We start from the raw sequence: 12,329 nt of genomic DNA, 5'->3' as shown, positions 1-12,329 counted from the left end.
AGTAGGCTATATACAGAACTGTTTATATTATATAGAGTGGTCAGTATGTGTCATCGGTCAGTTCACTAAACTTCAACAAACTTACCAGATGAAACGTAGAGCACAAGCAGTCAATAGGAAAACTTGCCCTTTCCGCCTTGCCCACACTATCCTCCAACACACATTCTGTTTGAGATGGGACAAATAGCTTTTCTCTCTCTTTCTGGTCATTCCAAGGTCTGTTATTGTGTTGTTGGTTTATCAGTGAAGTGTCTCACGTGCTGCAGTTCAATTTTCTTTAGGGGAGTATGTAAGTGTTATATTCAGAGAAAACTCGAATGCAAGAAGTTTGTATCAGGCAGCAAAATTGGTAGAAACAGTTGTCAGCTGTCAGTATGGTGTTTGTTTCATTTTTGTCACGCCTTCAATTCCTTCTCTTTTACACTCGCCTACTCTCCCTCCTGCTTTTTCTCTCCCTCTTTCTTTTTGCTGTAGTCATGCCAAGCTGATCTTGTAAAAGACAATGGGCACAAGTACTTCCTGTCGGTGCTGGCTGACCCATACATGCCCGTAAGTATCATGCAGATGGTTCTGAATCATTTTCCACTTTGTTCAAAACAAAACCTGTTTCGTTAACTTTATCTACTGTGCCATATTTGCAGAGTTCAAACTATGCTTTGTTTTTGGTTGGAATTTGTTGCACTTTTGACGAATTAAATCACAGACAGGCAGTTAAAAGTACACCATTAATTAAATGAAGTCTTAGACATATTAATCTTTAATTGTTGACTCCCGATTCTTTATTCAGGCTGAGCATCGAACTATGGCTGTCTTTATCCTCGCTGTCATCGTCAACAACTACAACACAGGACAGGTATCTATCTATCTATCTATCTATCTATCTATCTATCTATCTATCTATCTATCTATCTATCTATCTATCTATCTATCTATCTATCTATCTATCTATCTATCTATCTATCTATCTATCTATCTATCTATCTTCTATCATCTATCTTCTATAATAAAATTACTGTAATAAGGTTTCATTTAAAATGCAATGTATTCCTGTGATGGCACCTCTGACACAGTCTTCAATGTCACCTGATCCTTCAGAAATTATTCTAATATGATGTTTTGCTGCTCAAGAAACATTTCTTATTACCCATTTCAAAAAGCTGTGCTGCTTAATATTGTTGTGTATAGCATTTGTTTTTCCAGGATTCTTTGTAAATGGACCCCAAACCTTTGAACGGTAGTGCACACTACTGTTCATAAGTTTGGGGTCAGTTTTGTTTTGTTTTGTTTTTTAAAGACATACATTTTTTTATTCAGCAAAGAATGCATTAAATTGATCAAAAGTGAGAGTAAAGATTTCTGTTTAAAATAAATGGTGTTCGTTTGAACTTCCTATTCATCAAATAATTATTTTACACAAAAATATTAAGCTGCAAAACTTTCTACATTGATAATAATAAATGTTTCCTGATTAGCAGATCATTGTAGGTATATACAGAAATCATTCTATTATGCTGATTTGATGCTCAGGTAACATTTATTAATGTTGAAAACAGTTGTTCTGCTTGTGATACTTGTTTCAGGATTCTTTGATGAATAGAAAGTTCAATAAAGAGCATTTTATTTGCATATATTACATTTATTTATTAAAATTAAAGCATCCTCTTAAAATTCTCTCTCTCTCTCTCTCTCTCTCTCTCTCTCTCTCTCTCTCTCTCTCTCTCTCTCTCTCTCTCTCTCTCTCTCTCTCTCTCTCTCTCTCTCTCTCTCTCTCTCTCTCTCTCTCTCTCTCTCTCTCTCTCTCTCTCTCTCTCTCTCTCTCTCTCTCTCTCTCTCTCTCTCTCTCTCTCTCTCTCTCTCTTTTTTTTTTTAATTTTACCACAAATGTTTGAATGGATAAAAAAAATAATGAAGCAATGTTTTCAACATTGATAATAGTAATCCGACCTGAGCATCAAATCGGCATATTAGAATGATTTCTGAAGAATCATGTGACACTGAAGACTGGAGTAATACTGCTGAATATTCAGCTTTGTCATCACAGGAATAAATTAAATGTATTACAATAGTAAACAAATATTTTAAATTGTAATAATATTTCACAATATTACTGTTTTTACTGTATTTTGATTAAATAAATGCAGCCTTGGTGAACATAAGAGCTTTCTTTCAAAAACATAAAAAAATATATATGTTTCCAAACTTGATTATTACTTGAGAATTAGGGCCAAGAATTTACTCTCAGAATTATACAGTGTAATATTTGGTTTAAATATATTTGTTTTATGTGTTTTAAAGATGTTTTAGTTTTTTGTCGTTTTTCCCCTGATGATTCATTGAGCTCTCTGTCCATCAGGAGGCATGTCTGCAAGGTAACCTGATTGCGATCTGTCTGGAGCAGCTCAACGACCCTCACCCTCTCCTGAGGCAGTGGGTGGCAATCTGTCTGGGCAGGATCTGGCAGAACTTTGATTCTGCACGCTGGTGTGGAGTTCGAGATAGTGCCCATGAGAAGCTCTACAGTCTCCTGTCTGATCCCATACCAGAGGTTCTGAAAGTTGGCCAGACTAATATTTTTCTACTATTAGACAATCTAGTAGAATGTATGTCCATATAGTAAATATATTGGGGGTGTAACAATATATCATGCCACAATATATCGCAATACAAAAATGTATCAATATGTATCGTGGATAGTGACAATTTAATTATGTATAGTATTGTGTATTGTGTATTGTGTTCAACCATATTCGTCTAAAATAATTCTGCATTTTCTGTATTGTCACTATTGTCCTGTGCATTAGGTTACCAGCACCAAGTCCAAGCCTATTCATTTAAACACCCCATGTAATACCAAATTTAGCATTTTAATTAACAGTACATTTTCTGTTAACCTTTTATCATACAGTATGTCTTGGAGTATCGCAATAATATTGTATCTTGAGTTCAGTATCATGTCAAACGTGACATGAGGGTATACACCCCTAATATATATGGTTTACCTTTACAGTGCCCTGCAAATTCAGATCCAGAACCAGGACCATTACTCTGCTATAATGCATTACAAACCTTGCATAGATTTCTTGGTTTCTCTGTTTTTGTTATTTTTAGCCCAGGTCTATTCCTGTCCAAAATATCTATCTTTAAATTTGCTCAAATACAGAGTTCTACCTTGTTAATATAGAATAGTATAAGCACCATAACCCTAACCATGGCTATTGTGTGGTTCATGAATGTTTTCTGTTGTCTCATTGGCAGGTGCGGTGTGCAGCTGTGTTTGCGTTGGGTACGTTTGTGGGGAATTCTGCTGAGAGAACAGATCATTCTACCACCATTGATCATAATGTTGCCATGATGCTAGCACAACTCATTAATGATGGAAGTCCCATCGTGAGGAAGGCAAGTTTACTGGAATTTCATTACGGGTATTTTTTATCAGCATCAGATTCATTATAATTTTCTTAAGTCTGTTCTAATGCTGAGAACTTTGCATTTTAGAACTGAGGCTTGTTATGAATCAATCATGCATATTTCAGAGTGATTGACAGTAACACTTGCTACTTCCATTTGTTTGTCCAAACGTGCTCCCAAGTCAGTATATAATTTATTGCCATTATCATGTATTTTCAAACATGTGTTTAGAGTACAGGAGAGACAAAATGTGCATTTCTCTTACAGATCCTAGGGTAAATTAGAGGTGTTAGTGAGACCAGCAAGGGGGCACTCACCCTGTGGTCTGTGTGGGCCCTAACACCCCAGTATAGTGACGGGGACACTATACTGCCAAAGAGCGCCGTCCTTCGGATGAGACGTTAAACCGAGGTCCTGACTCTCTGTGGTCATTAAAAATCCCAGGATGTCCTTCGAAAAAGAGTAGGGGTGTAACCCCGGCATCCTGGCCAAATTTGCCCCTTGGCCTCTGTCCATCATGGCCTCCTAATCATCCCCATATACTGATTGGCTTCATCACGGTCTCCTCTCCACCAGTAAGCTGGTGTGTGGTGGGCGTTCTGGCGCAATATGGCTGCCGTCGCAACATCCAAGTGGATGCTGCACATTGGTGGTGGTTGAGGAGATTCCCCCTTTCTATTCTATGTAAAGCGATTTGAGGTCTCAGAAAAAGCGCTATATAAATGTAACAAATTATTATTATAAATTGTACATAAAACTATTTTACATTTTAAGACTGTAACCACAGTACACATAGGATATTGCAGAACAAAGTATAATATACACAGTATACATAATACACACATACTGTAACAGTGACACTGGACAAGCTATGAGACACAATTTAGACAGTGTACACATAATACATTGGGACATATTACAACACTAATACAACAATATTGATGTGATGACATTATGGTATCAATATGACTAGGATTCCTGAGTGCCATGATGGTGTTGAGAATAGATAGGTTTTTGGAAATTTGATGCAGTTTTAGCAAGTCTATGGAATTATTGCAGTTGTTAATTAATCCTTGAGAAAGTGACATGCTGGCTACTGAAGTCAACAACAAAGCAGATGGCGAGTGATGATTTCTGAAACATTGTCCAGCCTCACAATGGTAGAGGTCAAGGGACTCTTACATCTTGGGGGAAGACGCTCTTGTGGAGTCTGGATGACCTGGCCTGGCCAGTTTCTATTTCTAATCAGCAATGAATGCAAAAAAAAAGTCATATTGTCGGCCTTGTAGATGCTAGAGTTCTTCGATTTGTTGGGACAAAGGTTCCAGTACACACAACACTGTACATATGTTCATTCTTTGTCAATATTTATTCTGACTAAACCTACAGTATTGGTGTCTTTATACTTTTTATACTTTTTTTTTTTTTATGTTATTATGTGTCTTGTTATATGTACTGTACAGTATATGCGTGTACTGGAAGCTTCAATGCCAAGGTAAATTCCTTTTTTGGAATTAAAGCTTTTTCTGATTCTAAATCTGGGAATGTTCTCAGCTGTCCTTACTGTCTACTTTAAGGATTTGAAATCTTGTGTGCAAACTTGATGTAATTAAATCTATGCTTGGCAGCACAGTCCAGAATGAGCAAAATGAACAGAAGTGGACCAAGCACACAGACCTGGGGGATGCTGATGCTTAGCCTGATTGTGCTGAAGGTTTTGTAGGCAATCCAAACCGTCTTGTGCTGTGGTCTCTTTATTATATTGGCCAGGACCTGTTTTACACTAAAAGGTATTTAGGGCCAGCTTTACAATCTGCTTTTGAGGAATGATTGTGTTCAGTGTTGAGCTAAAATTAACAGAATTCTCAAATAGGAGTGAAGGGCAGAGGGTATTGTATCTTCTATAGATTGGTTGAGGTGGTATACAAGCTATAGGGAGTTGAATATGGAGGAAAAACTTGGAGTCCTATTTACAAGTTCATAATTTTGTTTATGGGGTCTACAAAAATACGTCACCCAATGTAATTTTTTATTTATTTTTTTTAAACCCGCTTTCCAAAAAGAATTGTCTGCTCTGATTGGTCAGCCCTCCCCAGTCTACCGTTTAGAGCGTGTATATCGGTACCGCCCTTTACCATTACCGGCAAGTATCAGCTCCGGAAGCTTTCTGGGGCACTGTAAACACTACTGTAACTGCGCTAAATATGGCCTCAGTTCGGTAACGTCAGTCCGATAATGACTCCACTGTTGAATCACCACATTTTAACCACTGTTTCCCAAGTTCAACCGCCTTAAGAAGGCTGAAAAAGTGGGTGTTTAGTTTCAGGTTGGAAAAAACAGCATCTCTGCGACATGTTGACAACACAGTACTAACGCAACTCAACCAGGCCTCGCACCCTTTGTTGCGTATGCCTTGGGAGGAAATTAATTAAATGAGAGATGTTGTGATGGGTATGTTCCCGGAAGAAAACTATTAACTAGTATTAACTAAGAAGACTACTAACTAGTAATTTACTAGTAACTAGTTATTTAAAGTCCCCTGAAGTGGAAATCAAGTTTTTAATGTTGTTTATATGTCTATGTGGTATTTTTAATATGCTTTAATACAAATCATGTGCAAATTCATGAGTCAACACCATTGTTGAGAATCTTCTCCTTAAATCCGCAGTGAACCAAAGACTCAAACACTTGGTTTGAAATCGCCCTTGTTCTCTACATCACAAATATGTTGTAACCTATCCTGTGAAGCAGGAGAGTTTCAAGAGAAGCCAGGTTAACCCGCTATATTTTTCTGTTGATATTAAAATTGGGTATGTTTAGCAATATAGCGGGTGAATTTTGCATTTGATGTATATCACCATGTTATGATGAACTATGTCTTTCTACACTGACATTTTATGTTGTTCAAAGTGTGTAGAACAATACAGATTTTTAGAAGGCAGACTAAGATGGTGATTTAAAACATGGTTTGTGTAACATTAGCAACACATAATTAGCTGTTTGATAACTAGTCAAGCTAAATTCCAATTTTAAATAATTGGCCGTCCCGGAATCTCTGTTCACTTGTCGCCTGTCAATGACGCAATATCCACGTTATCCCTGGTTTCTGCTCGTAGTACTGCCATAGTAACCATGGCGACAGACGTGGACAACTGCGTAGTGCGTAAAATCTAGCTGCACGCTGTTGTTGTTTCATCCAAACACTATGGACCATGGCAAGCAGACTTTGGGGAAAAAAGGATAACTAAAACGAGGCTCAAGATCAGTGTGGCGTTTTCGAGATGCCGAGAGCTCCACGTCCTTAACAAACTTCGACTTGATAGAGCTCTTACATGTACATAAAACTAATCAATATTATATAGTTCAACATGATGAAATGAATATGATCTGCATGTTATTCTAATGTTGATCTAGCTTACTGCTAGTCTCATATAGCCAACAAACTAATACGTATAATGACATTATAACTTTCAACACTCAAATGCAGTTTAGTGTGATAGTGTAGACCAAGTGAAACAGCGCTGCGTTACCTCACAAGTTTAATTTGTCAAATAAACTGACCTGTGTGAGTATTAATTCTGCACTTGCGGGTAGTTCGGTAGAATGAAATGTCCTTATTCCTTTATATCCGCGGGACTCGCAGGTTTCGCGTGTGGCACTGATATCTGTCTCTCATTAGCAATCGCGCCCTGCTTTCATACCACAGTCATGATAAAAACATTTATGTATTCAATCATCCATAAACATTATTAGATCCATCGGCTTGACGCCAAGTTCCAAAATTCCGGAGGAAATTTTGCGCGACCCCCTAGCAGCGAAAAAAATGACATATTGTATATTTAAGGCATGAAGATATTTTTTTCTCAAATTCTACAATCTAAACTAATCAAATCTGTTTTTGTTTTAAGCCACATGTTCCATTATTTATTTATTTAGTTTTGCCTGTTTTGTTGACAGGGATAGTTCACCTAGAAATGAAAGCGTTTGTCTTCATTTACTCACCCTCATATTGTTCCAAACCCATAAGTATAACAATCATCTTCCAACAACAAAATATATGTTTGATGAAAGCTGAGACATTTCTGTCCATTCATTTAATGTTCAGGCAACCAAAACTTTGATGTTTCAGAATGTTAAGACATTGTAAACATGTAATCCATATGAATCAAGAGGTTTAATCCAAGTCTTCTGTAGATACATAATCACTTTACATACAGTGATTTATTTTAGGCTTTTTATTTACATATAAACATTGCATACACGCATACATATAGCACGCATACCAGATTCCATGTATTGACTGGATTAGCAGTGTTGATTTATGTTTATCTATAATGACTCTTGTATTCTCGTAGTTAGCTTGAAATACTTTAGGAAAGTTGACTGTCCAACTAACTAACTAATGATTTTTACAATGGAAATGAATCAAAGCTGAACTTACTTTAACTGGACAATGACTTTCGTCTAGAGTTGCTGTACAGCCAAAACAAACTTTGTTGCATTCATTTCCTGTTATCACTGCAAAGCTGCTTTGAAACTATCTGTATTGTAAAAAGTTCTATAAAAATAAAGGTGACTTTACTTTGTTAGACATGTCCTGCTATGTGATATGCTAAAATCTAAAACTATTTTTAAAATAATTTTTGGGGTAATTATTTTATACACGTCATATTAAGTGAACCGCTACTGCACTACCTCTCTATGAAGAGTTGGGGAGACCAAAATTAAAATGATTAAAATTAGTCACCTGTAGTGACCCTTTTTGCTGTGACGCTTGCCTAGCTGGCCCATGTTGATATATATTGATTCTTGATTATCTGTATTGGCTCATGCTAACCTATAGTGACTTTTTCATGATGACCTGTTTACTTTCAGTAACTTTTGTTTACCTGTATTTTGTCATATTTAGGAGCTGGTTGTTGCTCTTAGTCACCTTGTGGTGCAGTATGAGAGTAATTTCTGCACTGTGGCTCTGCAGTTCATGGAGGAAGAGAAAAACTATGCTGTGCCTTCACCTGCAAATTCCACAGGTAATTATTTATAAACTGTTTTAGATTTATTGGTTTTCTCAGTAATTTATAGAATTAAATTTTCCTAATGGAGTACTAACATACTACTTAATGTATACTGCTCAATATACTAAATGTATGCCACATTTCAAATTAAGGGATTCTACTTCACATTATAATGATGTTTAAGTCAAAGAGAAATTTGTGGTTGATATTGATACTTGTATCAACACATTGGTATTAGAATTTCAAGTGTGCATTTTTCCAAATAAAATTGGTTGGGCAGATATTCCATACATACAGAAAATGTACATACTGTGCACTTACGTAATGTATAATTAGTAGTATGCTGTTCTAAACATAGTTATGGTCCATTGTTTATCCGTTATGTCCGGCTGCCACTGACCTGTGACTTTTTTTATTTTTTATTTAGAGACCGGGAACGTTACCCCGGGCAGGGAAATTCCCGCCATCCCTCGTTTACGATCAGTGAACTCCTACACAAACCTCAGAGCTGCCACCACCTCTCGAACCCTCAATAAGAGCCTTCAGAACCTCAACCTCAACGAGGAGGGTGAGTCAAACTCCACTCTATATCACTAAGCTGGAATACTCTTTTTTTTTTCCAGCTAGAAGTCAGCAGGCATAATGTTGAAAAGAAAAAATAATATATATATATATGTTTTTAAATACAACATTGAAAAGCTTTATATTACATTCATAACATTTGGTTCAAAATCAAAGTGATTGCTAAAAATCATGTTGCATTAAAGTGCCAAATTAAAAGTGTAATGAGCCAGGAAAGAGAGCTTAGTTCGGTAATTGCACACAATTTGATGCTATCTTCTCTGAGACGTGGAACTCGGACAAGAAAAGGATACTTTGAGCTCAGGTGCACACCGAAAGGGTAAAATGCACACATGAATATGTTAAAAATGCCTGTCTTAAAGGTAGGGTAGGTCAGAATTGTCTAAAAAAACTTTTATTCAAATTTGTTTAAACTGTCTTTATATACATAATTAAAATGCAAGTACTCTGAAATAGAGAGTATAAAAAAACTGAGTGACTCTAGTGCATTTAATCTTAAATAAACACAGCTCATTAATTCCATTCCGTCCCACCTAAAAACGGGTGCGCGTGTGCGCGCACGTGGGCAGAGCCAGTAATAGCGGCGGTAGTCATGGCGACGGAGAGTGACAGTCGCGCAAGCCAATCACTTGTTTCGTCCCGGTAGGAATTAATGAGCTGTGTTTTTTGAAGATTAAATACACTATAGTCACTCTATTTTTATACTCTCTTTTTCAAAGTACTTACATTTTAATTATGTATTGGTATATAAAGACAGTTTAAGCAAATTTGAAAAAAAGTTCTTTAGACAATTCTTACCTACCCAACCTTTAAGGCCTGTTCACACCAAGAACAAGAACTATAAAGATAACTAAAATGATGACTATTTTTGCTTCCACACCAACACACGATATATGCCGCTTTAAATGCTCGAGCTCTTTAAAGTCTGGTGTTATCTGATTGGATATCTGTGGCAGGCAGGACGGGGCCGAGAGCCATGGGAACGGAGCGAGTGCTAATGAGTTTCAACAGTTCACGGTCACCAGCTAGTCACCACTTCCTCACTTCCCTTCCAGAGTCTGGCCCCGTCGAGGCCGCCCTTCCAGAGTCTAGCCCCGTCGAGGCCGCCCTTCCAGAGTCTGGCCCCGTCGAGGCCGCCCTTCCAGAGTCTGGCCCCGTCGAGGCCACCCTTCTTCACGTCGTGCCTTTATAGTGAAATCAAACAGCAGAGAAATTTGTGAGAAACACGGACTGACTGTCATTTTAAGACTCATTGTTTTTGTCTCTCACTTTATTACCAACTTCACGTTGTTATGTGCGCGCAGTGCATTATGGGAGTTCAAGAAGGGTATAACAAACAAGCGCCCGCCATTAAGCAACACGAAGCGGAAGACAAACGGGCGCCGAGCTCTTTTCCTTTGGTTACAAATCATGCCGAAAAACTGTTTTGTTGTTGGTTGCACCAACAACAGCGTAAAAAGGAATGACCTCTCCTTTTATTTGATTCCTAGCGAGGCAACTGAGCCAGAAAGGAGAGAGAAATTGCTCCAGGCGATTGGAAGAGGTGTTCACACAGCACAAAGCTATGGCGGCCTACTGTACATCAGATTAGGGACAAGATTGTAAACCTACAAGCGACAGCTTTCTGTGGTACCTGGTCAATGCAGGCGCTAGGAGACTATCTATATACTGATAAGACATTCTGTAATAGAAGATGATCTGTATGCATATAACGTAGCGCCTTTCACAGACATGTAGCTAGTCACAAAGCGCTTTACATGAGTGTTTTATTACATTCACTTCTCACCACCGACATACATTCGCATACACAGATATCATTCATCATTAATACAAAGTAGTCCGTTAGTATCCATAACTGACATAATCCACAGCAAAACTTCTGTGAATAGATACCTTTTTGATGTGCCTCGGGCTTTGCCTTCGGTTAGTTTTACCCTTCAAACATAGCGCCGGCTTGTTGCTACGCAGGTCACATGATTTGTGACGTAACGCAGACCAGGAGAATGTAGCTGTTTTTAGCTTTTAATGCGTTATTGTTGCATTAACTTGCCTTAACTAACTCAACACGAGAGATTTTCTTCGCACACAGTGTGAGTTGCAGTCGGTCACCGCACCATTTAAATTGACAGCATATAATCGGCACTGATCGTCGGCTGTTTTTAAACAATCCAACCGATTAAACAAATACAGATTGTTGGTCGATACGTCGTTGTATCTCAAGTAACGAGGTTTAAAGGCTCAGGGAAGGAGGATGTGGGAACCGGTGAACGTTCAACATAAGTTTTAATTACAAAATAAACAAATAACAAAACAAAACACCCACATGTCCAGGCCTGGTCCTCTCTTGTCTTGCACTGTCATCACTCCTCCTTTTATTCCGGAGCTCACTCTGTTCCCATGGCTCTTGCTTGCCACAATATAATAATAATAATAATAATAATAAATTGAATTTGTATAGTGCTTTTCTCGAACTCGCTTTACAGTTTATAAAAAAAAAAAAAAAAAAAAAAAATACGGCTACGGATAGGCAGAGGTGAAGAGATGGGTCTTGAGGCGGGACTGGAAGATGGTGAGGGACTCAGAGGTGCGGATCTCATGGGGGAGGGAGTTCCAGAGCCTGGGAGCTGCCCTGGAAAAGGCTCTGTCCCCAAAACTGCGGAGCTTAGATTTGTGGATGCGGAGGAGACCGGCTGAGGTGGATCTGAGGGACCGTGACTGTTGGTAGGGGGAGAGGAGGTCAGTGAGGTATGAGGGGGCCAGGTGGTGGATGGCTTTGTAGGTAAGGACCAGGGTTTTGTATGTAATCCGGTGGGAGATGGGAAGCCAGTGTAGTTGTTTTAGTACTGGAGTGATGTGGTGGCAAGATTTGGAGCGAGTGATGAGTCGGGCAGCTGCGTTCTGGACCAGTTGGAGTCTTTTTATGTAGGTCGAGCTGATACCAAGGAGTAGTGAGTTGCAGTAGTCCAGTCGTGAGGAGATGAAGGCGTGAATGAGTTTTTCAGCAGCAGGGGGTGTGAGTGAGGGTCTGATTTTGGCGACGTTGCGGAGGTGAAAGAAGGCGGTTTTAATGACATGACGGATGTGGGGCTCAAGGGAGAGGGTTGAATCAAAAATCACACCGAATATCGCTCCTCTGTGCTGTTATAGTTATAGTTGTGGTGTGGACACTGATCTTTTTTATTTAGGACAATTTGTAGAACTATATCTTTATCGTCCTTGGTGTGAATGGGCCTTATTACATTAAGTATTAATATAAATACAGTCGTTTATACCTTTTATGATGAAAATTGTCTTAAATCATAATTAATTCTTTAAATTACTCAC

General features: G+C 38.3%; 1 protein-coding gene across 5 annotated transcripts in view; it reads left to right on the top strand.

Annotated features, from left to right (window-relative positions):
- rptor (regulatory associated protein of MTOR, complex 1) overlaps positions 1-12,329 on the top strand; it is a 237,387-nt gene that overhangs the window by 152,736 nt on the left and 72,322 nt on the right. For all 5 annotated transcript variants that reach the window (XM_079627480.1, XM_079627478.1, XM_079627479.1 and 2 more), the window contains exons 15-20: positions 475-549; positions 788-853; positions 2,354-2,545; positions 3,256-3,396; positions 8,318-8,438; positions 8,851-8,991. In XM_079627480.1, coding sequence (XP_079483606.1) covers positions 475-549; positions 788-853; positions 2,354-2,545; positions 3,256-3,396; positions 8,318-8,438; positions 8,851-8,991 — 736 coding nt within the window. The remainder of the gene's footprint in view (positions 1-474; positions 550-787; positions 854-2,353; positions 2,546-3,255; positions 3,397-8,317; positions 8,439-8,850; positions 8,992-12,329) is intronic.

Source organism: Phoxinus phoxinus (assembly GCF_949152265.1).
Source record: "Phoxinus phoxinus genome assembly, chromosome: 11".
Lineage (NCBI taxonomy): Eukaryota > Metazoa > Chordata > Actinopteri > Cypriniformes > Leuciscidae > Phoxinus > Phoxinus phoxinus.
This window is presented reverse-complemented; position numbering and strand designations above follow the sequence as displayed.